Source organism: Mytilus trossulus, chromosome 3 (assembly GCF_036588685.1).
Source record: "Mytilus trossulus isolate FHL-02 chromosome 3, PNRI_Mtr1.1.1.hap1, whole genome shotgun sequence".
Lineage (NCBI taxonomy): Eukaryota > Metazoa > Mollusca > Bivalvia > Mytilida > Mytilidae > Mytilus > Mytilus trossulus.
In genome coordinates, this window is record NC_086375.1 from 54,623,551 (window position 1) to 54,651,458 (window position 27,908).

General features: G+C 31.6%; 1 protein-coding gene across 2 annotated transcripts; it reads left to right on the forward strand.

The window, feature by feature from the left end:
* The first annotated feature begins 7 nt into the window (after positions 1 to 7).
* LOC134711860 (autophagy-related protein 16-1-like) lies at positions 8 to 26,234 on the forward strand. Of its 2 annotated transcripts, XM_063572803.1 has the most exons (17): positions 8 to 173; positions 3,930 to 4,035; positions 5,723 to 5,828; positions 6,541 to 6,614; positions 6,973 to 7,063; positions 7,752 to 7,912; positions 8,617 to 8,688; positions 9,118 to 9,196; positions 9,829 to 9,934; positions 10,552 to 10,622; positions 12,509 to 12,580; positions 13,200 to 13,320; positions 13,847 to 14,020; positions 15,306 to 15,390; positions 18,069 to 18,116; positions 20,241 to 20,339; positions 24,051 to 26,234. In XM_063572803.1, exons 1-17 carry the CDS (start codon positions 65 to 67, stop codon positions 24,142 to 24,144), a joined length of 1,668 nt encoding a protein of 555 aa, XP_063428873.1. In that variant the 5' UTR covers positions 8 to 64; the 3' UTR covers positions 24,145 to 26,234. The 2 variants fall into 2 exon arrangements, with proteins under 2 accessions (XP_063428873.1, XP_063428874.1); XM_063572804.1 differs by lacking the exons at positions 8 to 173; positions 3,930 to 4,035 and adding an exon at positions 4,893 to 5,037.
* The last annotated feature ends 1,674 nt before the right edge of the window (positions 26,235 to 27,908 follow it).

Here is a 27,908-nt window from a genome sequence, read left to right on the forward strand (position 1 = left end):
TCGGACTTTTTCATTGAAATAACCTGAATTCAAGGGAGGACAACTCAAGAATAACAAATCAAGGATGAAAGAAATGTCGACTTCAGAAATTGATTGGAAACAAAATATTTTCCAGCAACTGAAATTACGCAACAAAAGAGAAAAAGAACCATTTGAAAATTTAATTCAATCATGTAAGTATGTGAACGATTGACTGTCATAAAAATTATATTTGCCAGATTTGAGTCTTGAGATCACAGGCACTTGTTTCTGTCAATATGGGGTTTACTATCCATACCAGTACAAAAAATGTACTGGTATGGATAGTTAACCCCATATTGACAGAAACAAGTGCCTGTGCTTGAGATTCATGCCAGAGTGAGAAGTCAATACCATGTATTTTATTTTATTATTAATTACACCTTATGTAAGAATCCTGGGTTTTGCTTGGCTGATAGCCAGTATATTTTTCACCAATTTTCTGTTATCAAATGAATATCATTCATTTTTAACGCCGCCGGGTATTTGCTAAAAGGATATGCCTTTTTTACCCTCTCTGCCGTGGTATTTGCCAAAAAATACTCTATCCGACTGGACGCTTGTAACGTCACGATCATCAATGCGTTTCAGTACATTAACATTCAGTGTAATTAAACAGATATATCATGTTATTTAGGGGTATTAGCGAAAAATACCAGTCTTGAGAATGAATTTTCCTCGCCTTATGGCTCGTGAAATTTAACATTCTCTGGACTGGTATTTTTCGCAAATACCCCTCCTAAACATGATATATCTGTTCAATAGTCCGAGATTACTCTGACGTCTGACGGCTGTTTTGCCAGACAAGCTGGGGCCGTGGGACGTCAGAGCTCGTCCCATATCAAAAAGTGGATATTTGCCCACCCAAAATAGATGCGCTGCTTCCTGGCTTCTGGAGCCGATACATGAAAAATGAAGAGATTGAAGCCAATTTATATAATTTCAAGGCACTCGGTCGGCTCCAGAAGCGAGGAAGCAGGCATCTATATTGGGTGGGCAAATATCCACTTTTTGAAATGGGATAAGCTCTGATGTCCCACGGCCCCAGCTTGTCTGGCAAACAGCCGACGTCAGAGTAATCTCAGACTATTTATTATAATGCCTAATCTTATTGTATCATAAAATTACTCTGACGTCCAACAACTGTTTTGGACTAGAGACACATGGGGTGTCAGACCAATGGGATGTTGGAGCAATTGAGTTTTGGAATTATGGGGTCTTGGAATAATGGTTATCAGAATAAGTTTAATGTATAAGACAGGGACACTGGTATATATGAACAATCCCAGTAACAATGCAGTATTTGGATTTCTGAGTCCAAGCTCAGAGAAATAGAAAAGATTGAAAGGATTCATGCAAGACAAATGAAAGAGGTACACTAGTTGCGGATCCATGAGGATAAGGGTGGTCTTAGGGGTTGAACCCCTTTTTTTATCAATGCAGTTGAATATGGACACCCCTCCCCTTTTAACCTTTGTTTGGAACTCCCCCTTTTAAATATGGCCGGCTCTGCACCTGTGCATGTGTTATTCTGCAAGACTACAAATCTAGAGAAACAGGCTGCATTACAAATATATATGCTCTCCAAGTTTGAAATTCCACCTTTCCTGAAACACTGAAAACATCATAGGCTCAAAGACTTACTATCTACAAAGTGGTTGAGGGAAGGGTGCCACTATTGAAAACTATAAAAGAAACAGCAAACAAGCAAGCAAAGATGATCATAAATAGAAAATCTCAAAAATGTCTATATTACTGAAATTATCTACAACTCGTCTAAACATCAACCCAACAATGTTAGATCTGTAAATTTGCTTTCGCAAATTTTTGGTTCTTCCCTCGCCAGGATTTGAACCCATGCTACTGTGATATCGTGACACCAAATCGCCTGCACTGCAGCCGTCCCGCAAGACCACATGACCACCTGGGCTCTCAAAAAAAGAGCTTTCGGTTGGGATGTGTTACCTTTCCACGTCAGTTTTAATCAAGCGGCGCACTACAGTACATGATATATAAGGCATGAAGATGTTATTGTTACAGATCAGCTAAATTATCTATAGTAAAGGATCCTACAAATTAATGTTATATACAGTCACAGAAAATAATTATATTCATAAGTACGTCTGAGTCAGTGACAACTCTACAACAGATGTATCCATCGGATCGCCATCAATGATGCCAGGTGATACATGGCTGTGTACATAATGTATATACAACTCGTCTAAACATCAACCCAACAATGTTAGATCTGTAAATTTGCATTCGCAAATTTTTGGTTCTTCCCTTGCCAGGATTCGAACCCATGCTACTGTGATATCGTGACACCAAATCGCCTGCACTGCAGCCGTCCCGCTAGACCACACGACCACCTGGGCTCTCAAAAAAAAGGCTTTCGGTGGGGATGTGTTACCTTTCCACGTCAGTTTTAATCTAGCGGCGTACTACAGTACATGATATATAAGGCATGAAGATGTTATTGTTACAGATCAGCTAAATTATCTATAGTAAAGGATCCTACAAATTAATGTAATATACAATGTACAGTCACAGAAAATAATTATATTCATAAGTACGTCTGAGTCAGTGACAACTCTACAACAGATGTATCCATCGGATGGCCATCAATGATGGTGATACATGGCTGTGTACATAATGTATATACAACTGGTCTAAACATCAACCCAACAACGTTAGATCTGTAAATTTGCTTTCGCAAATTTTGGTTCTTCCCTCGCCGGGATTCGAACCCATGCTACTGTGATATCGTGACACCAAATCACCTGCACTGCAGCTGTCCCGCTAGACCACACGACCACCTGGGCTCTCAAAAAAAGAGCTTTCGGTGGGGATGTGTTACCTTTCCACGTCAGTTTTAATCTAGCGGCGTACTACAGTACATGATATATAAGGCATGAAGATGTTATTGTTACAGATCAGCTAAATTATCTATAGTAAAGGATCCTACAAATTAATGTAATATACAGTCACAGAAAATAATTATATTCATAAGTACGTCTGAGTCAGTGACAACTCTACAACAGATGTATCCATCGGATTGCCATCAATGATGGTGATACATGGCTGTGTACATAATGTTTATATAATATACAACTCGTCTAAACATCAACCCAACAATGTTAGATCTGTAAATTTGCTTTCGCAAATTTTTGGTTCTTCCCTCGCCAGGATTCGAACCCATGCTACTGTGATATCGTGACACCAAATCCCCTGCACTGCAGCCGTCCCGCTAGACCACACGACCACCTGGGCTCTCAAAAAAAGAGCTTTCGGTGGGGATGTGTTACCTTTCCATGTCAGTTTTAATCTTACTGAAATTATCTATTGACTCCTTTATTATGTATGAGTTATTGCTCTTGGTTGACTTTTTTTCAGAGAATTTTATCATTAAAACTGTGTTAGATAATACAGAAATTGTAAACATTCAATTGACCATCAACTTCATATCTTTGAAATCCCAAATGACTTTATTCATTAATTAACCCCATGTCAAAGGAGTATTCTATTTGATGATTGTGTTGCTTTTTTGCCCATACCTTTAAACTAACCTGTATTCTGGGGATAATAATGACCCAAGATTTTTACATTTCTGAGTCAAATTGGAATATGATGATAATTGTGGGTGAAGTTGATATAATGCATGTAATGAGAATTAAATGTAGTACATTGTATGAAAAGTAATGAATATCAATAACAGAATTAAGGCAGTGTTACACAAATTTATCAAAAGTTTTTAAAACTGCCATGAAATAATAGTTCTTTAATATGATGTTTTTACATTTTTGCCTACAATCGTTACAACTAGTTACAAATAGTTATACAGAAACTGTTAACGATAGTAAACATTATCAGCAACATAAGATATATCAAAACATTTGTTGTTCTACTTTTAGATAGTAAAAGTTTTGATATTGCTTCAAGTTTAAAATCTAAAAATGCACAGCTTACAGTTGAAGTTGACAGACTTAAGGAAGAAAACACTCGACTATCAGAACAAGGGTATTTATAATGTACAAAATATATAGAAAAAAGATTAAATAAAAATAAGGAGATGTGGTATGATTGCCAATGTGACAGCTATTGTGCCTGTATGGGTCTGTTGTTGGAAATATTTCAGCAATTTCAATAAAACAGGCTATTATTTGAACTTGGAATTATTTTTAATTATGGAATTTGCATAATTTCTTGTGTTTAAATTTTTTTAATAAATTCCATGTTTATTTGGTATTCTTATCTTTTGAGCGGTTAAAAACTCTTTCCATAAAATGTATTTTGGTTAGATAGTGTTTTGCACGGCACACAGAGACAGTACATTCTATTGAAAATATACTATTTTCTTTGTAATAAAAAGTGTTGTGCGCAGCACAGAACATTTCAGTACAGAATAAACATGGGATTAATAAAAATTTCAATAACAAGAAATCAAGCAAATTTCATAATTAAACATAATTCCAAGTTCAAATAATAGCCAGTTATAAATTAAAGGTCAATAGTATACTAATCAAGGTGAGTACAAGCAAGACTATTTAATTTGTTTTATCTTGCATCATCATAAACTTCTCTTCATTCTTTATTTGTATTAAGATTTTTTTTATTCAGTGAATTGTTTTACTCCAAGATCAAAATATCCATTGATCACATATCTTACTATTTATAATTCTACCACTTAATTTTTGATAATCAATAGTTCTTTTCCAGATTAAAATTCTTTTATAATGAATTTAAGGGTATATTACATCTTTGATTTTATTCTTATAATTTTCAGTATTTATTCTCCGCTATAAATTAAATCCTATACGATTTGTGATTTGTGTCATAAACATGTAGCTATACACACTTTGGAATATTTGTGGGTTTTGCAAACCTTTTACAGTGTTGCTCAAGTACATGTATCTACATTTAGAATTATTATACATAGGGAAGTTATTAAAGGAAGTTATCATTTATTATTGAATTGTTTAAAAGTTGATGTGAATTAAGTATGCAAGATTGGCAAGAAATGTAAGTTCTGTCAAATTGAATGTTCAAGTTGTTATATTTTGTTTATTCAAATATTTTCTAATGACCTGGCTAGCTTGATTATAGACTTGTTTTAAATTTATAGTTGCATATAGTTCCTTTGTAAATTAAAGTTATAAAATATCATTATTTATGAATTTATGTGAAAAGTCTTAGAACCAGGGTACATATAAATATCTCCAACAGAAAATAATGTTGCACTTAAAAAGGCAGCATGTTCATCCAGGATAATAAACATTTGTAATAATCGATAACAATAGACCACTTTCCAGTTCATCCGTCAATCATGCACACCTTAGTTTATGACATCAATTACCAGATAGAGGGGGTCGCCTGTATCCCTGCACTATTTAGGTTCATCAAGCGTCTAAGTTATCGTCATTGTGCAGGATAAACTAGAAATAATGGTTGTTCTATAGGTACTTAATGACAAATCTCTAATGACAGCAGTGTTGATTGTCAATTTTTAGAATTCAATTTGCCGAATAATCCGTACAATATAGAATTATAGTTTTCCAACCACTCGCTCAACATTGGAATGGAAGTGGCGACGCCCCTAAACACACAAATGACGTTCACTAAAACCAGAGTTTTTGAAGGAAATGCTTCGAACTTGAAAGTTGTCAATTGCCTTAAATGTCATAAAAATATGTTCCCTCTTTTTCAGTGGTGGTAGTAGTCCTGGTTTTAATGACAAGACTCACTCAGTAGATGTCCAAAAACTGTACAAGTTACAAGAGGAACTTACAGAACTCCACAAAAAGAGAGGAGAGGTATTAAAGTAGAATTTATTAGGATATATATTCGGTTTTACTTTTGTCTGTCTATCTGCCTATATAAAATAAGGAGATGTTGTAAGACTGCTAATTGGACAAGCCCTGACAACTATCCAACAGAGACCAATTGATTTTGAGTGTTATAAAGCAACTATAAATCCCCATACTTTGTTCATCCATTGACATTTAGTGTACATGGGTTGCTTGCCTTATCATCTTACTTTGGTCTGTCTATCTGCCTATATAAAAAAAGGAGATGTTGTAAGACTGCTAATTGGACAAGCCCTGACAACTATCCAACAGAGACCAATTGATTTGGAGTGTTATAAAGCAACTATAAACCACCATACTTTGTTCAGCCATCAACATGTTAAAAAAAAAAGTGTACATGCATTGCTTGCCTTATCATCTTACTTTTGTTAAGATAGAAACTTTTGGTTTTACCAGGAATGCTGGGAATTGTATGTATAGCATAATTGACAAACTGATGTGAATGGTCACAATTTTAATTTTATTGATATTTTTATAATTGCAGGTTGTTGAACATGGTAACTATTTTGTAATATTTCATGAATATGCTGCATGGTTTTGCCAACCTAACTCTTCTTACTCCTCTCTGAGTATTGTAGGTTGAGACATTTATTTATTACATAGTTCTATCTACTGAATTGATAAGATTTCCTCACATTCAACATACTTTTATTTTCAGAATTCACAACAGATTATAGACCTTAACATGTTGTTACAAGAAAAGGAAAGAGAGTTAATGATCAAAGATGCTAAGTATGTATCTAATGAATTTAACTTTATTTTAATCATATATTTGTATAGGTGTCAGACCACAAATTAAAATTCCCTATCTGTTCAACCAATTTTTGCAATTTTCACAGCTTTCTAAATATTTTACCTTAAGTTTAACTTCTCAGAAACCAGGTATATCATGAATTGTACATGTATCAGCGCTCTACATGCCAATTTTGACCAGTGAAGATCTTGAATTAAATTTTTTAGAATATAACGTCTCTAGAAACTAGGTATTGTATTACACTTGATGTAAAGGTAGAATCTATATTTACTGCCTTGGCTAATCAAACCATTTATTACCATAGATTTAGAATGTAATTGTTTTCTATTCTTATAGGTTACATGATACAGATGCAGTGGTTCTAGCTTTAAAAAGTGAAATCAAGAATTTAGAAATGACAATTGTAGAATTAGAACAAACTAATCAGGTATTTAAAATCAAGTTGTTACTAGAGATATTTTGAATTTGAATGATTTAGTAAAGACATAACTTGTAAAATTAAGATTGATTTTGGGCATCTGATGTAAAAACCTGGACCTGAAATCAGAAGATGTGTTAAGGTTGCTAATGAACTATTCTGCAGAGACTCAATTAAAAAGATGTAAGGTACTAGAGGTCACTGTACAGCCTTCAAGAAAAAGCAAAAACCCACAACATTATATTTGTTGTAATCACATTGCAAAATTCTTTAATGGACATTTGAATGCTTTCAGATTTGATGTCATAAGTTTTGTAGGGATGAAATATTTTTGAAAGTTACTATTTTCGTAGATTAGACTAGAGAAAACAAACAATACTTATGTTTTGAGTTTAAAACAAAGACTTACATTTTGCATCCCCTGTGTTAAATAACTCAAAACAAGACATGGAACAGGCATATGAAGATGTTTTGGCTCTTGATTTTAGAAAACGACATGAACATTTAAATTTTGTAACATCTGAAGAAATGTGTTAGATATTTGGTATATTTAAGTTTGAGTTTTATTGAAATTTATCTTCCAAGACAAAGAAAATTGTGTGAAAATATCTGTTTTCTGTATTTTTGTAACTTTATCCTATGTTCTTGTACAGTTCCTTGAATGTGACTTTGTGTAGAAAAGATTTTTTAATTCCAGATGTTAAAAGATGAACACCAGGCTTTAGGATTAGCATTTACAGCCATGGAAGAAAAGTACAGAAAAATTCAGGATGAAAATGCTGATTTAATTACTAGGTGGATGCATGTAAAAGCAAAAGATGCAGACAAAATGAATGAAGATAATGATATTCAAATAAAGTATGTTCTTTTTTCCATTTTTTTTTCTCAATAAACCAAAAACATCAGTTTTGCACAGGGTCTAAAGGGCTAGTGTATGCTTTGCAAGACAAAGGCAAAATAAGTAACATGAGATTTGAATTTTTGTTAAGAATTGAATGCTTCTTTTTGTAACTTCATTTGAGTGTAAAAGCGTTAACGAAAGTACATTTTGTATGAAGCTCGAAAGCACTTCATTCTAAAAATGTGTGCATGCTTTTACAACCCTATGAAGTTACAAAAAGAAGCATTCAATACCTATAATAACATTTCTTAGCTAGGATCTTGAAAACACGATTGTTATCAAGTTCTTATTTAATTTACCTGTGCATTTTATTGTGGGACCTCTTGTCATCATAAATGTTGAATTTATTGTGTAATGAAGTTGATTAAGGAATAACGCGAGATTGCAGTGTAGCCAATCTTTTTAATAAAACATACTAATAAAATTATTAAGTTGTTATATTTTCAACGACAATTGAAATTATGTAAAACTTTTTTTTTCAAGGCACTTATGAAAAGCCGCAGAAAAATGACCAAAATGAGATTTAGAAGTATCTGAAACCAATCAGATTCAACTAAATGGAATTCAAATGTAACATGACAGCTTGCCAAATGGTGTTATGTATTTGTTTTGGTATTTTTTGTTATTTATCACATAGATTTAATGGAAGTTTTTTCTTCAGAAAAAGACAAGCGAAGTTACAAAAAGAACTTATAGATGCAGCAAAAGAACCTGTTGAAATCAGACCAGAAAGGTTAGTAAATATTATTCTTATATGATGTTCTTCTTACAATTTATACCAGTGGTAAAATATGAATATATTGTATGTCAATTGAACGACAATGTAAAAATTTGTTTGGGCTTTTCCCATCACATTGTATGCTTTTATGAATGAGTTACCAGAGGTCAATCAGTGTAATTGATGTCATTGGAGTGAAAATATAAGCATTCCTCAGCAAAATGCATGAAAGTGAAACTGAAAGTCATCATGACATGGAAACGTAAACAAACAATAATAAAAACTGTTGAATGCCAATTTTCTTGAATAAAAGTCAGATAATCATTCAACTTAGTAAAAACCCGGTCTAAATATGTGATTGTAATTTTTCAAGCATGTCACTTATTTATTTTTCTTTTACTTCAATTCTGTTACAATTGACATTATAGTTATTTCTCTTTCTAGTGAAGCTGGTATTTATGTTCCTGGTATTGTTCCAATCTGTGTTAGTGTAGCCTTACCAAATAAAGCACAGCACAAATTTGTAAGTTTATAACACCTTTCATTTAAACAAATATTGTATTTATTAATTATTTCCATGTAAATTTTATTTTGTACAGTGTTTATTGTATGTACCTTACGTTAATCCTGATAGGAATTGAACCCCTCATTAAAAATTTAATTTAATATCATTCTGAGTTCACACGTATTTCGAATTCGATTCGCATTTACTAATTCGAATTAGTTTAATTTTGCATTGGTAACGTTGTACGTCCTAATGTCAATTCTAATTCGAATTAAAAAAGAGTGTGTGAACGCGATCAGCAAATTCGATTCGCATTTGATTCAACTTCAATTCGAAGTAAATGTCCATGTGAATGAGGCATTAGATTGTCTTCTTAATCTAAAACACTGGTCCACCTTACTCAAAACTATATAGATATTTTCCAATGAAATTGTTTTGATAATTATTACCTATACCTAAAGGAATTTTATGCAATGTTGGACTTCCTCACTGACAGCCAATATGAAAAACACTGCATTTATATGCAGAAATGAAATATGGATAAATTTTGACAATAAAGAATTCTAAGGAAGATTTTATTGCAGTTATTTCCAATTTTTTGGTCCTCAGACTATAAAGCATGCTTATTGTCTAATTTTGATATATTATAGGAGGCACATGATGGGGAAGTAAATGCTGTTAAATGGAGTCCATCTGGAACTATGTTTGCAACAGGGGGTTCAGATAGAAAGATCAAGTTATGGGAAATAAGTGGAGGTAACATTAGATATATACATTCTGTAATATACAATACACAATGTGTGTAAAACAGAACATCATAAATAAGTACACAATGTTGTCCAATGTTTAAAAATAAGTACAACAATATTGTTCATTGTTTTTAAAAAAGTACACAATGTTGTTCAATAATGATAATACAGTACACAATGTTGTTTAATAATAAAAACAGTACACAATGTTATTTAATAATTTTAAAACTTATAATTTTTAATTATAAATGTAATTCAATAGTTATTAAATATGATTTAGACAAAATATTGAAATTTGAATTTTGGTTTTTAAACATTTAGAAAAACGAAAATCGGAAATAGTGTTTTGCTATTAGCAGTCAATTTAGTTCAATTTTGTTTAAATAAGTTCAAAAACATTGATGTATTAATTGCTTGGAAATCAATAATTCTTCTGAGGCTGTTTTTAAAACTTGTTTGTTTTGTATCATGTGTAGTATACCATACATATAGTACTTGTTATTATTATTTTTCACTAAAACTTAGCAATCTTGTTCTTGTATGTGTATATAAAGTTACAGGTTCCATAAAGAACATAGAACATTATAACTATTAATTTGATGTTGATAACACTCTTATATTTAGGTAAATGTCAGTGTAAAGGAATATTAACAGGAAGTAACCAGGGTATTATGGCACTAGATTTTGGTATTGAAGTAAGTCTTAATGTTGTGAAGTATTCGTTACACTAACATTAGAATAAAACACAAACTCAACTGAATAGTATATCCTTTTATAGTCCATTTGTATCATGTGACATCATTTTTATACCCCAGCTTTCAAAAAAGGGGAGTATACTGTTTTACCTCTGTCTGTCAGTCCGTACTTTCCATGAAACTTTCGTCACATTTTTCTCAGGAACTACACATCCACCCTTTCTGTAATTTGGTATCAACATTTATATATGTCAGCCATACCGTGTGATGCGTTTTCAGATTCATCATTCATCGACTTCCTGTTTACCGAACACTTGTATGATTTTACACATGATAGCCAAGTTGAAAATTTTTCGTCACATTTTTCTCAGGAACTACATTACAAGGATTTCTGAAATTTGGTTTCAGGATTTATATAAGTCAGCTATACCGTGTGATGCGTTTTCAGATTCATCACTCTACAACTTCCTGTTTACCAAACACTTGCATATTGGATGATTTTACACATGATAGCCAAGTTGAAAATTTTCGTCACATTTTTCTCAGGAACTACAATACAAGGATTTCTGAAATTTGGTTTCAGGATTTATATATGTCAGCTATACCGTGTGATGTGCCTTCAGATTCATCACTCTACAACTTCCTGTTTACTGAACACTTGCATATTGGAGGATTTTACACATGATAGCCAAGTTTAAAATTTTCGTCACATTTTTCTCAGGAATTACAATACAAGGATTTCTGAAATTTGGGTTCAGGGTTTATCTAAGTCAGCTATAACGTGTGATGCGTTTTCAGATTGATCACTGGACAACTTCCTGTTTACCAAACACTTGTATAATTTTACACATGATAGCCAAGTTTAAAATTTTTGTCACATTTTTCTCAGGAACTACAATACAAGGATTTCTGAAATTTGGTTTCAGGATTTATATAAGTCAGCTATCCCGTGTGATGCGTTTTCAGATTCATCATTCTACAACTTCCTGTTTACTGAACACTTGCATATTGGATGATTTTACACATGATAGCCAAGTTTAAAATTTTCGTCACATTTTGCTCAGGAACTACAATACAAGGATTTCTGAAATTTGGTTTTAGGATTTATATAAGTCAGCTATGCCGTGTGATGTGTTTTCAGATTCATCACTCGACAACTTCCTGTTTACCGAACACTTGCATATTTTTACACTATTAATATTATCCACTTGTGGCGGGGAAATCATCAGTGAGCAGTAGCTTGCAATTTCACTTGTATTATCCGTTAACATCAAATCATTATTATCAATGTTCTTGTTTATATATAAAATATATCTCCATTGCATAATTTTATAATGAGTAAATAACAAAGAAAACATACAATTACAGGAGTCATTAAACAATTAATGCAGTCTAATTATATTATATTCAAGCGGAGTTACAGGATAATAAAGAGGATTCAGTGTTTCCTAACACTTATTGTTACTATTGGTTTTGGCTTTGAGAACTGTCCCCACTATACAAAAATATTTGTATGAAGATATTTTATGATGAGAACTTGTTAGTCAGTTATGATCACCGAACATTAATCCATGCTCTAAGTTTTCAGGATGCAGTTTCATACCTGTCCACTGACCCTATTTTGCCGGTCACAACCAGGATTTCACCTGAAGTTTTTCAATACCTGCACACGTCATCAAATATTCTGAGATTTCAGAAAAGGACTGGTTCTTTGCCTTTGTTCTAGGTACATTAGACTTCAGATGTTAAAAATGTTAAAATTTACTTTGAAAACAGGAACTATTGAAATTCTTTCTGGACCAGAAGTTGCTCTCAATTGAACAATTTACATATTGTCATATAAATATTTGATTAACTATGATACAGATTATTTTATTGGTTTTCAGGAAAACTATATATTGGGAGCATCAAATGACTTTGCTAGTCGTGTTTGGTCTCTTACAGATCAAAGGTTACGGGTAAGTAATGATTTCAGTTTCAGTAACATGTCCCTAAATATAAATTGAAGTCATTGTCATGGCTTGAAGCAGGTATGGATTGATCTGGGCTACTGTTTATTATAAATTGAGATCAGGTTTATCACAAAGTGAAATTTTCTTTTTACAAAAGAAATGTATTTATGATATAATGAAAACTCAGATATCATTATCAAAAAGTGATGGCCTATGAAAACTCTTTTCTCAAAGACATTAAACATGTTTTGTTTTATCCTTGTTCTGTTTCAAAGATTATCTTGGATTAGGATAATGAGCTTACATAAAACCCTTAGGTTACTTTTATATTGAAACAGGTCTTGAATTGAGTACTGTGGATTCATTATAATTCTTGGTATACACATTTTTGTGTATTTCATGGGTATAAGGGATTAAAAATTAAAAATCAAAATGTTGAACAAATTAAAATATCCTCTTGCCTTCTATATAAGCACAGTTTAGACAAAACATGAAATCAAATAAACACAAAATATGATTTTTTTTCCTCCCAGAAAATAGATGAATTCACAGTAAGTGATCAAAAACATTTTAATAGGTATAATCGGGATGAAATGAAATTATTCTTTCTATGTTTTTCTTCCAGAGTACATTAACTGGACATAGTGGTAAAGTATTAGCTGCAAAGTTCTTAGGAGACTGTAGCAAAATCGTATCTGGAAGTCATGATAGAACCTTGAAAATCTGGGACCTCACGAGAATAGCTTGTAAGTACCAGTTAATGTGGACAAAATAACAAGCCTACATTCTGTTATAATCAGTGTCCCCACCTAGTTTTATTATAATCAAGTGTCCCCACCTAAGTTTATTATAATCAGTGTCCCCGCCTAGTTTTATTGTAATCAGTGTCCCCACCTAGTTTTATTATAATCAGTGTCCCCACCTAGTTTTATTATAATTAGTGTCCCCACCTAGTTTTATTATAATCAGTGTCCCCACCTAGTTTTATTATAATCAGTGTCCCCACCTAGTTTTATTATAATCAGTGTCCCCACTTAGTTTAAGTCAGCATTTATCGCTAAACTACCTGGCTTTTCTTTCTATAAATGAATCAAAGATGGTGGAAACAGATAAGTTTAACATAGCATTTTTAAAGGTAAATACATTATGATTGGATCTCAAAGAATGGATTTTATTTAAAAGTATTGATGATTTTATTATAGCCCTTTATATTGAATGTGATAGAAATGTAATCTAGATTTCTTTCTAATATTTTATCTTCATCTGTTTTAGGTATCAAAACAATTTTTGCTGGATCAAGTTGCAATGATTTAGTGACCTTGCAAGGCTCAAACATAATCAGTGGACATTTTGACAAGAGATTAAGATTTTGGGACAGTCGTACTGATTCAAGTAACACAGAAATTATGCTTCAGGGTCGACTGACTTCACTAGATGTATCATCAGGTAATAAAACTATGATGTTAGATTTAAAAAAAAAAAGATTTATGTTGTATTTGCCAAATCCAATTCAAATAATAGTTCTAATTTATGATTCAGACATGTTTAGACAAGTTATGATTTTTATGCCCCACCTCCTACAGTAGAGGGGCATTATGTTTTCTGGTCTGTGCGTTCCTTCGTTCGTCCGTCCATCTGTCCTTCCATCGATTTGTCCCGCTTCAGGTTAAAGTTTTTGGTCAAGGTAGCTTTTGATGAAGTTGAAGTCCAATCAACTTGAAACTCAGTACACATGTGCCCTATGATATGATCTTTCTAATTTTTATGCCAAATTAGTGTTTTTACCCCAATTTCACGGTTTACTGAACATAGAAAATGATAGTGCAAATTTCAGGATAAAGTTTTTGGTCAAGGTAGTTTTTGATGAAGTTGAAATCCAATCAACTTGAAACTTAGTATACATGTTCCCTGTGATATGATCTTTCGAATTTAAAAAAAATGCCAATTTAGAATTTTTACCCCAATTTTACGGTCCACTTTACACAGAAAATGGTAGTGCTAGGAGGTCATCTGTGTTATATGGACACATTCTTGTTTATTTAATTATATATGCATATGATGGTGTCAATACAAAAGGATTTCCAGAAATGGAGTATTGAAAATATCACCCTGCACTAAAAGAATAATTATATATTCCCAAAGTATTATTATTGATATTTATTTCTTACCATAATTAGTTTTTCTGAAAAAGCAGACAAGACATAGCCCTTGTCTTCATTTAAAAAAAATATTATTCACAAAAAAGTTAAAATCTTAAAACTTTATAAAGATAATTAATTTGAATCTACTTGAAGTTTTCTGTTGGTTATACCAGAAGACCTTCCTTTATAAAACTACCTGACTTTGTCACTGTTTTACAAGAACTTTACTGTAAAGTGTCTTGTTTAAAAGAAGAGATACCATTCTCAATTTTATGTTTTGAACACTGTTCCTCCTCAGTACTGAATTCCTTGTTGAAAGTTCTTAATAATTAGGATTATTTGCACATAATATTTTACATTTTAATGATTTCTGTCATTTGAAATACAATAAAATTCATGTGTTTGTTGTTTTGGAAACATAATACCATATTGAACTCTAAAGCACATGTTTTCTAGATGACTTCAATTATTTAATTTTTATTATTATCTGTAACAAAAAGTTCTTATTTGACTTCACTGTCTACAAAATTCACTGTCTACAAAAATACAGAGAAAAATTGTCTAAAACAGAATTTTGAAATATTTTTTAGATCGTTCCCAGTTGTTATGTTGTACTAGAGATGATTCACTGAAAGTCATAGATTTGAGAATGAATCAAGTGTCTTCTTCATTATAGTAAGTACATAGTCATGGATTTGAGAATGAATCAAGTGTCTTCTTCATTATAGTAAGTACATAGTCATAGATTTGAGAATGAATCAAGCGTCTTCTTCATTATAGTAAGTACAAAGTCATAGATTTGAGAATGAATCAAGTGTCTTCTTCATTATAGTAAGTACATAGTCATGGATTTGAGAATGAATCAAGTGTCTTCTTCATTATAGTAAGTAGTACATAGTCATAGATTTGAGAATGAATCAAGTGTCTTCTTCATTATAGTAAGTATATAGTCATAGATTAGAGAATGAATCAAGTGTCTTCTTCATTATAGTAAGTACAAAGTCATAGAATTGAGATAAATCAAATGTCTTCTTCATTATAGTAAGTACATAGTCATAGATTTGAGAATGAATCAAATGTCTTCTTCATTATAATATAGTAAGTACATAGTCATATATTTGAGAATGAATCAAGTGTCTTCTTCATTATAATATAGTAAGTACATAGTCATAGATTTGAGAATGAATCAAGTGTCTTCTTCATTATAATATAGTAAGTACATAGTCATAGATTTGAGAATGAATCAAGTGTCTTCTTCATTATAATATAGTAAGTACATAGTCATATATTTGAGAATGAATCAAGTGTCTTCTTCATTATAATATAGTAAGTACATAGTCATAGATTTGAGAATGAATCAAGTGTCTTCTTCATTATAGTAAGTACATAGTCATGGATTTGAGAATGAATCAAGTGTCTTCTTCATTATAGTAAGTAGTACATAGTCATAGATTTGAGAATGAATCAAGTGTCTTCTTCATTATAGTAAGTATATAGTCATAGATTAGAGAATGAATCAAGTGTCTTCTTCATTATAGTAAGTACATAGTCATAGATTTGAGAATGAATCAAGTGTCTTCTTCATTATAGTAAGTATATAGTCATAGATTAGAGAATGAATCAAGTGTCTTCTTCATTATAGTAAGTACAAAGTCATAGAATTGAGATAAATCAAGTGTCTTCTTCATTATAGTAAGTACATAGTCATAGATTTGAGAATGAATCAAGTGTCATCTTCATTATAGTAAGTACATAGTCATATATTTGAGATAAATCAAATGTCTTCTTCATTATAGTAAGTACATAGTCATAGATTTGAGAATGAATCAAGTGTCTTCTTCATTATAGTAAGTACATAGTCATATATTTGAGATAAATCAAATGTCTTCTTCATTATAGTAAGTACATAGTCATAGATTTGAAAATGAATCAAGTGTCTTCTTCATTATAGTAAGTACAAAGTCATAGATTTGAGAATGAATCAAGTGTCTTCTTCATTATAGTAAGTACATAGTCATAGAATTGAGAACTAATCAAGTGTCTTCTTCATTATAGTAAGTATATAGTCATAGATTAGAGAATGAATCAAGTGTCTTCTTCATTATAGTAAGTATATAGTCATAGATTTGAGAATGAGTCAAGTGTCTTCTTCATTATAGTAAGTACATAGTCATAGATTTGAGAACTAATCAAGTGTCTTCTTCATTATAGTAAGTATATAGTCATAGATTTGAGAATGAATCAAGTGTCTTCTTCATTATAGTAAGTACAAAGTCATAGAATTGAGATAAATCAAATGTCTTCTTCATTATAGTAAGTACATAGTCATAGATTTGAAAATGAATCAAGTGTCTTCTTCATTATAGTAAGTACAAAGTCATAGAATTGAGAATGAATCAAGTGTCTTCTTCATTATAGTAAGTACATAGTCATAGATTTGAAAATGAATCAAGTGTCTTCTTCATCATAGTAAGTACAAAGTCATAGAATTGAGAACTAATCAAGTGTCTTCTTCATTATAGTAAGTATATAGTCATAGATTAGAGAATGAATCAAGTGTCTTCTTCATTATAGTAAGTACATAGTCATAGATTTGAGAATAAATCAAGTGTCTTCTTCATTATAGTAAGTATAATAATGGTTTTCCCGTTTGAATGGTTTTACACTAGTAATTTTGGGGCCCTTTATAGCTTGTTGTTTGGTGTGAGCCAAGGCTCCGTGTTGAAGGCCGTACTTTAACCTATAATGGTTTAATTTTTAAATTGTTATTTGGATGGAAAGTTGTCTCATTGGCACTCACACCACATCTTCCTATATCTATATATAGTCATAGAATTGAGATAAATCAAATGTCTTCTTCATTATAGTAAGTATATAGTCATAAATTATGCGGTACCCATATTTAAGCATATATATTCAAACTATTTGCTGAATTTATTTTCAGATGCTTATAATTGAACCATTTTCAGAACTATAGACCACTGTGTACAACTTATTAAAAGTTTTTGGACAATAACCAAAGTTGAAATAAGATTTTTAGAATTATACCCATAAGTTAACTTGAACAAAGAGACGGTAAGCCAATCAAGCAAGAAGATATACTTGAAATATTTTATAGAATCTGTTATAAAGCAACAATCATTTCAAAGTTTTAATTTAACTTTTTATAAAATTGATGAGATGCCATGTTATGTTTGGGGGAATAGTTTGGCAGCTGATTGCACTAGGTTTATTTTTAATAGAAACATCTAAGTTTTCATTTCTGATTTTTCAATTCTTTTAAAGCCAATAGTGAGGTTAGGTAATTCATGTCTTCCTAGAAGAATCTTATCTGAAATATTTTTATTTTTCAGTGCTGACCACTTCAATGTCAGTTGTGACTGGTCAAGGGCAGTGTTCAGGTACACCATATCTTTCATTTTATTTGCTTCTATATGTAAGAAACCAATCACCTTATTACTATTTAAAGTTAAACATAATATTGGTTAAAGCTTATATGTTATGTGCACTCTCTTTAGTTTAATATATAAGACCTTTAAAGTAACAATATAGTGTTATTAACTGGCTGTTTCTGTATTGGCACTGGTATAGATTCAAGGTTTGCTGTATTGGCCTCGAGACCCGTAGGGTCGAGGGCCAATACAGCTGACCGAGAATCTATACCAGTGCCAATACAGAAACAGCCAGTTCATAACACTTTTATTAAATGATTATAAGAGAATTTAAAACCGGAAGTGAACGTCCCGTATTAGCCCATGGGCCAATACAGCTTTTTTTCCCGCTTTTTTCTGTATTGGCCCTGTTTTATCCATTTCAAAACTTCTATAAGACGTTACAAAACATTGCACATCATTTAACCTGTTTAATTTATGACTTTAATTTAAAAAATATTATACAAATGTTTTTATGCATTTTAAATTGTTATTTGGATGGAGAGTTGTCTCATTGGCACTCACACCACATATTCCTATATCTAATAACGATACTTCCAAAGTTAAGTAATGGCGTAAGAAAATTGAAAACCGGAAGTGAACGTCCTGTATTAGCCCTAGGGCTAATACAGCTTTTTTCCCGCTTTTTTTCTGTATTGGCCCTGTTTTTTCTGTATTGGCCCTGTTCGAAGAGCAATATTTAATCTTGATTTATATCGACAGTGGAACGTTTTTAGTATTGCACATGCTGATTTATCCGTATTAGGGCTTATTTGCTCATATCATTTAATAATTAGTATTATTCCACTGTTTATACATATTGATAGTTTCATCAATATTTGATTGGTTGAGACTATCACACATGTCATCGAACAAATCTTCATGTTCCCCTCTTAAATGGTGGGACTTCATCATGTGACATTACACACAGTTAATGAACTTATCTTTTTGAACTTTTTAAATAGTGATAGCAAAAAATCATTATCATGTTTAAATTTATTTCAGACACTAAAACAAAAAGACATAAGATTCACTTTTGATCCATTTTGTTTATCAGTTTATCATTGTGATTGTGTGTAGTTATAAAAACAAGTGGATTAGGAAAAAAATGTATGTTAACTAATATTTTGTGTTCAGGTAGTCAACAAAGCAAATGGCAGTGGAATACTGTGGATTCATTATTATTCGTTGGATACCAATTTTCATGGATTCCGTGGGTACAGGGGAACCACGAATTTAAATATTCAACGAATTGCAAATTTTCTAAAGGAATGTATGCAAAGTTTGCCAAAACCACGAAATTAGATATCCACGAATATGCAAGTTTTTCTCAAACCACGAGAATTGGTACCCACGAAAATAAATGAATCCACAGTAAATCATTCATTCACTGTGCATGGGGGGATATAAAGATTTGCTCATCCTCGAAAAATTGTATTTCCCTTGTCAGACCCCTCCTTAAATATGAATATTCTTGGGTGAACAAATCTTCCTATCTCATTGAGGCACAGGAGGTAAATGTATAATACACCATCAGTGGTAATAGATTATCAGAACAGAGACATTAACATTAGACCAGTGGATACATGAAGCAATATTTTGTGGACAGTTTTTGTTCATTTCAAGTAAAACTTAAAGGAAACATGACTGAATTTTTTTTCAATGTTTGTTTGACACATGATGTCTACAGTGGACAAAGGTTTCATGTGCATGTAATTAACATAGACATTCATCCACCCATTGTAAAGAAGTGCTAATGTCAAAAACTTCTCGACCATAGAAATAGTAATGCAAGGGTCTTATACTCTATTTGGTAAAGCCAACATATAAGGGGATGGATGGAAATAGGTGTGAATCATTACAATAAGAAATTAAGGAAAACCTATTGGACTGAACTGAAAATGACATCAATTTGTGTTCCCACAAATAGATATTTTTATTTCACATATCTTCTTATTTTTATAAGAAGTACAAAATGTATTAAGTTCTTATCTATCTGTTAACAATGTTAAAAAGTTAAACAGCAAATATTGTTGAAATAGGTATATATAGGTCAAACAAGGAGAGATTATAAATGTACCGTGTCTATTTCAGCCCAGATGGTACTTATGCTATAGCTGGTTCACATGATGGTTCAATCTTTATCTGGAACATTGCCAAAGAAAAAGTAGAGAGGGTACTCAAAGAACACAAGTATGTACAATTTGAAAAGACATTTTTGCATTATAAACATATAACTACAAATTCATAAAAACTTATTTCCCATTTCAATTTTAAATCTGAGTTCATTAGACAAGGTTTGTAACCATTAAGAAAGTGTATAACTTGAAAAAATGGTTAAGATTTTTTGAAATGTTAAGTTCTCTCTAATTATAAGTAATAGATAACTATATTTTGTATGTGTGTACCTTGCAAGGTCCTCATGCCCATCAGACAGTTTTCACTTGACCCCGACCTCATTTCATGGATCAGTGAACAAGATTAAGTTTAGGTGGTCAAGTCCATATCTCAGATACTATAAGCAATAGGTCTAGCATATTAGTGTTAAGTTTATGTGACAATTCGGTAATGATTTATATTTAGGACTATCAACATAATATCAATGATTAGTAAAGAAGGCCAGACATTTCAGCGTGTGCACTCTTGTTAAAATGTTTATTAATTTTCATGATATTGATAACCCAAACCTTTTCACATATTTTGAATATCAGGAATACATAACTTATCCTATATCTGTTGACTAAAAAATCTAGCACGAAATATTTTGCTTACAATTTTAATGGAGTGATAAATAGATTTGATGCATTAACATCTGTAGTTTCAATCCCATCTGAGAACAAAAGTGACATTCGATTAGTTTTAGATACTTATGACTCAATCAGCAACTTTGTCATATATTCCATCGTTGTTTCTCAACCATGTCACATATCATGAAGCTTGAAAACTTCCCTATTTTAGAGGCTCATTACTACTACTCATAACAAGGTTAATGAATAAATTGTTCATATTGTGATAGTTAACTAGTAGTGGCCTTCCATGTATGAAACTCATCTCTGAAATCAGGGCTCACGCTACTTCAGAATTATAGAGAGAAGTGACTTCTCTTTTTGAAACTGATAGGGAGAAGTGGTGAGATTTGAAAGAGAAGTGCTCTTTTGCGCGGTGCGCTACAATGTTTGGATTATACTATAGCATGTATAGTATAAAGGGTCATATGTAAATAATGTTCTTTTTATAATGTTCAATTCATATCTGAGTATACAATTAAAGCAACATTTTAAATTAAAAGTTGTTAAGTTTTACTCAGGTTCTTGTGATAAACTACCAATTAAATATTTAGTATCTAGGACTAAAAAAAATATTTTTTTATCTTAAAAAGGTAAAGAAATTATAATATATCAATTACAATTTAATTCAAAACTATCTTGTGTATGAAAATCAGTGTTTTTCATAAAAAAAAAAAAAAAAAGTTATTAAGCTGGGCCATAATATATTGATAATAGTATAATAGTCATGATAGTCTCAGAGTTTAACAACTTTAATCAATAATTTGAAAAAATCCATAAAAAATATAGAGAATTATATACATCAATCAATTAGATGTAACTAAAAGTCTTTTAATTCGTGTGGAATACATAATTTCCCCCATAGGGATCAATATTCTTCTGTCAGCTGTTCCATCCGTGCGTCAGTAGTAATTATTGTAAAAGTATGGATTTCGGTCATAGCTGGTCCGGTTGAGATCTGTAGTTTAGAAATCAGTCAATGGCGTACAAATGCAAGAAAATTTACAAAAATAAACGATGTTTGACAAGTTATTTGGAAGGGAACATTACGTTTTTAATGCAATAAATGGATTAAACACTTACTGGAAGCAACTTGTATCACGTTTAAATGAAGAAACAAACTTATTTTGCTGCCGAAATATAGGATGATGTACGTTTTCGAGTAACAAGCACCGGAACAAGCGGAAATGCATGAAGTGATAACAAGTTGTATTTTTATCAAATAACCTGCTATAGACTTCAAAGACAATGCTTCAACCTCTTTTCTTAAGATAATGAATCGTTTATGTCTAAATTTCTCTAATATCAATAACTAGAGGCTCTAAAGAGCCTGTGTCGCTCACCTTGGTCTATGTGAATATTAAACAAAGGAAGCAGATTGAAAATTGACTACAAAGGTCAATAACTCCTACAGGGGTCAATTGACCATTTCGTTCATGTTGACTTATTTGTAGATCTTACTTTGCTGAACATTATTGCTGTTTACCGTTTACCTATATCTATAATAATATTCAATATAAAACAGCAAAATTTCCTTAAAATTACCAATTCAGGGGCCACAACCCAAAAACAGGTTGTCCAATTCATCTGAAAATTTCAGGGCAGATAGATCTTGACCTGATTAACAATTTTACTTCATGTCAGATTTTCTCTAAATTATTTGGTTTTTGAGTTATAAGCCAAAAACTGCATTTTACCCCTATGTTCTATTTTTAGCCGTGGTGGCCATCTTGGTTTGATGGTCAGGTCACCGGACACATTTTTTAAACAAGAAACCCCAAAGATGATTGTGGCCAAGTTTGGATCAATTTGGCGCAGCAGTTTCAGAGAAGAAGATTTTAGTAAAAGATATCTAAAATTTACGAAAAATGGTTAAAAATTTACTTTAAAGGGCAATAACTCCTAAAGAGGTCAACTGACCATTTTGGTCATGTTGACTTATTTGTAAATCTGACCTTGCTGAACATTATTGCTGTTTACAGTTTACCTATATCTATAATAATATTCAATATAATAACCAAAAACAGCAAAATTTCCTTAAAATTACCAATTCAGGGGCCACAACCCAAAAACAGGTTGTCCAATTCATCTGAAAATTTCAGGGCAGATAGATCTTCACCTGATTAACAATTTTACCCAATGTCAGATTTGCTCTAAATGCTTTGGTTTTTGAGTTATAAGCCAAAAACTGCATTTTACCCCTATGTTCTATTTATAGCCATGGCGGTCATCTTGGTTAGTTGGCGGGGTCACCGGACACAATTTTTAAACTAGATACCCCAATGATGATTGTGGCCAAGTTTCAAATAATTTGGCCCAGCAGTTTCAGAGGAGAAGATTTTTCTAAAAGATTACTAAGATTTACGAAAAATGGTTAAAAATTGACTATAAAGGGCAATAACTCCTAAAGTGGTCAACTGATCATTTTGGTCATGTTGACTTATTTGTAGATCTTACTTTGCTGAACATTATTGCTTTTTACAGTTTATCTCTATCTGAAATAATATTCAAGATAATAACCAAAAACAACAAAATTTCCTTAAAATTACCAATTCAGGGGCAGCAACCTATTAACGGAATGTCAGATTCATCTGAAAATTTCAGGGCAGATAGATCTTAACCTGATTAACAATATTACCCCATGTCAGATTTGCCCTAAATGCTTTGGTTTTTGAGTTATAAGCCAAAAACTGCATTTTACCCCTATGTTCTATTTATAGCCATGGCGGCCATCTTGGTTAGTTGGCGGGGTCACGAGAAGATTTTTGTAAAAGTTAACGTAGGACGACGACGGACGACGCCGGACACCGGACGCCGGACGCCGGACGCCAAGTGATGAGAAAAGCTCTTGGTAAAAATTGAAAATGTCCGAAGACGGAAGCGACTGAAAGCGAGTATCGTCAAGAACAGGGTGACTTCTTTTCGCTTTTGGGGGTCATGGAAAGCGAAGTGACGGTCGGTAAAGCGACTTCTGCGCCCACTTCGCCTGGTAGTGTCAGCCCTGTCTGAAATACTTAACATTAAATTGTACTCTAATCTGACTGAAAACAAATAGTATGATACACAGAGGTGGTAATTTGATGTCACAATATGCAGAAATATTAATTTTTTTTTTCAGCAATGCTGTACTAGCCTGTGCATGGCATCCCTCTGGACAATATGTTTTGAGTGCAGACAAACAGAAAAAGGCAGTCTTATGGTCAGACATATAAATATCAATCAGAATAGACTACTAACACACTGGATTCAGTTACAAACATTTGTACTACATGTAATTGAACATTAAGCACACAGATGGTGTTTTTGTGAGAGGTGCAGATCAGAAAATATAATGAATGAAAATGCTAAGATAATTTATATATTTGATGAATAAAAAAAATATGTATTCCCATCAATGGGAGGTGATAATGAAATAATATGTCTATGATGTTCAGATTTGTCATTCAGAGTTTAAAGTATATTAACAATTAAAAACTTGACTATTTTAGAGCACATTGTCCCATTTATTGGGACTTCGGGATCAGGTGTTTTTAAGCTTGGGATTTCAGGAGTGATCCTTTCAGTATCCAGGAATTCTTTTTTTGAATTTCGGGATGTCAGAAATTAAATTTCTTTAAATTCGGGACCTTGGGATTCCATGTTTTTAAGCCAGCAATTACAGGATTAGGACCCCTCCTACCCCTCATTGTAGGATAACTCAACTTTGATTGACAAAATGTTCAATTTTTTAAACTAGAATATTTTTTTTAACTTTCCTTTGATTTTTTTAATGTTTATTTTTCTTGATTTATGGGATTTAAAAAAAATAGTCAATATAAGGGGACATTTTTATCATGTGCTTGTGACATAGTTGAGTTTTTGGAACTTAAGATTCAATAAATTTATGGGAACACAATTCATAAATGAACTGATTCTTTTTTTAAAGAAGAAAATACATATATTAGTATTTCAGGATTTCACTCATTTTTCACCCTCAGTTCAAAGGTCACCTCTGGAATATAAATAAGTTTGAATTGTCTCAAGGATAAATCTTATAAATATATACAGGTTCAACTACTAAAAGCAATATGTCAACTATGTTTGTTGGGTCAATATTAAGTTTTCATGGTTAAGGTCTGTTTCACAAATACTATATGCAATTAGTAAACTGATTTTGGTGTGAGGAATGCTTGTAAGATACACATGTCTGTTTGGCAGTACTATTGGAATATAACCTCATTTTCCTGGTACATGCTCAGGCTATATTGTATTTGTATGCTACACAATTCAATGAAAAGAAGTTAGAAGAGTTTGCAAATTACACACCCTAAAAAAAACACCTTTAATTCAACAATTTAAGCAAAAACTTAACATATTTTTTCATAAAAGGTCCATTTAAAATAGCTATCATGTCCTAATCATATCACATTGTTCCAGTTTATTTCAGTTAAATCATAATTTTTCTGTGCATTTTCTTGATGACTACTGTAAGGTGAATGAACTTGAAATAAAAGCCAGTCTGAATTAAGGCTTGCATGATATTTCTTAAAAAAAATATGAGAAATTATAAAGGGATTGTTGTGACAGAATTTAAGTATGTCATTCTTATATTGATGATATGACACAGTGCCAATTGATTGGTCATAATTAAGTTTTCTATCATTCCTTTGTACAGCAGTCCTAATTATCAGATCGTCTAACACCCTCTCTTTCAGTTCTCCATTAAGATACTTGTGGTAAATCTTTCTTTTCTTCACCAAAATGTCCTTGAAATCGTTTTTCGTCCTCATTTAAATATTTCTTGTTTTTGATGATCAACACAGGCATCCAACTGGGGAATGGAAATTGAATTTAGAAAATATGTTATTATCTAAAGAAGATGTGTAAATGTGAATAATTATTTATTGATTGAACTGTCGCCAGATTTGTTATTTCAATTTTTTCTGTATTTGTTAATACAGATTGTTTGAATTACATAACTTTGATTATTTTCTCTCTTATCATGACTAAATGTCAATTATAATGAATGCCGTGCTCAGTCTACTTAGTTCGAAAATAGCATTCTATTAATTAGTTATCATTAATTATGTCTTAAGAAATGATCATTATTGTTTAGAATTATCTTACTTTAAAATAAATGTCAAATGTTATATAAATTATATATCAAGTAGTATATTTTATGCATGTGACCATTACATATTTTTTCAAAAATAGGCACTGTTATTGAGGGGGCATATTTCTGGATAAAGTATGTTCTGTTTTAATTTTTTTGATACTTTTCCGCCCTTTCAATTTAAAATTGTGAAAATTATTGTTCTGTGATTGTCACAGGTGTGAAGGATTAAGTCTCAACCCTTTTTATATTATCCCTTGGTTTATACATGTAGCAAGACTTACTATACAAATCCTTGCCAGTAGGAACAAGTCTTATAAATTATCGTTGATTATCTCAACGAGATTGATTTTCTCGCTTGAGCTGGTACAGCGAAAGTGAGAAAAGCTATCGAGTTGAGATGACCAATGATAATCTGTTTATCGCTATTTTACTTATGACGACGTTGTCAATTTCAATGTCAATTTCGTAAGCAACACCACGTGGCCTCCTTAGTTTCTAGCGATAATAATTCCATCTCGAGCGAGAAGCATGATATGAAAATTATCACAAAAAAAGATCAAAGGAAAAATGCACAAAATCGCAATAATAAAGTGTTCGGTATTACTTGCAAGTAGTTTTAATGTAGCTCTGACAATTATTTTTTTCAAATTGCATACTTTTTATAAGTGCTACAAAATAACAAAACAATTGTGCTTATAATTTTTCCTCCCCAAATTAAAACATAATTTATGAGAAGAACAGTTCTATATTGAGTAAATCAGGATTAAAATAGTGTCAAATATATAACCTGATTTATAACTTCTATAAGTTACAAATATTGTTTCTCATTCCATCAGTGATAAATCACTCACGTTCCTTAAGACTGATATAGTAAGTCTTAGCTAAGAAGCTTAAGAGTAATTTGTTCCTAACTATGGGGTGTTTTTTTTATTTTATGTAAGTGTTATATAATTTTATCAATTTCATTCATCTGTTATGTTGTTACAATATGATAAGAATTTAGAGCTTGTTAATTGATAAAGTTGAAAGTTTAAACATATTAGATACCTCCCTGACATGATTTATAACTATTATATACACTAATGCAAAAATGTATTTTTTACACATTATTGTAGAACTACAATCCATCTTTTTAAAGAAAAATAGCTCTGAGATAAAGAATAAAAATAATATATGATTTTTGTAGTTGAATTATTAATGTAAGTGAAATAGTGCTTAACTAATTTGCTGCCATTCATTTTTGTCAAAATAAGCAATCAAACATAGCTAATGAATTATTCACTTGCAAGTGAATTATTCAACCTACTTACATCCATATTCATGTTGAATTATTCACTTGCAAGTGAATTATTCAACCTACTTACATCCATATTCATGTGAACTTCAATTGAATCCCTTATCTAGATATGGGTTATCCATGAACTATGCATGTTCAGCTATTTTAAAGAAAAAGTCAATATATAAAGTGATGGTTGACTGATTTCATCTTCAAAAGCTCATTCTTATACAGATAAAAACAATTAACATAATACATGCGAAACAATAAAGTTAAGATTTCATCATAATTTTCAGTTTGATATAAACATTGAATTGCATGAAGTTAGACAATATTTTTAACTAGACATCCTCAGGTAATGGATTACTTATCATTTGGGAAGCTTTCCCCTACTTCACATTTTTGAGCACTCCTAATTGCTTACAAATGATCAATACATTTAGGTTTAGGGTAGCATTATTGCCCTTAGAGTTTGTTGATAGCAGGAAATGGTTGGTAGATTCTTATGATCCATATTTCTCTATCTATGAATTTATTATAAAATCAGCTACTGATACAGTATTCTGAGCATCAATCATTTGTTATTGTTAACTGTCTAATGTTAT

Excerpts from the sequence above, each read along its gene's own strand:
- LOC134711860 (XM_063572803.1), top strand. The coding sequence starts at position 65 with ATGAAAGAAATGTCGACTTCAGAAATTGATTGGAAACAAAATATTTTC. Across the intron at positions 6,615-6,972 it reads TTAATGATCAAAGATGCTAA|GTTACATGATACAGATGCAG; the intron begins GTATGTATCTAA and ends CTATTCTTATAG. Across the intron at positions 14,021-15,305 it reads TTCACTAGATGTATCATCAG|ATCGTTCCCAGTTGTTATGT; the intron begins GTAATAAAACTA and ends AATATTTTTTAG.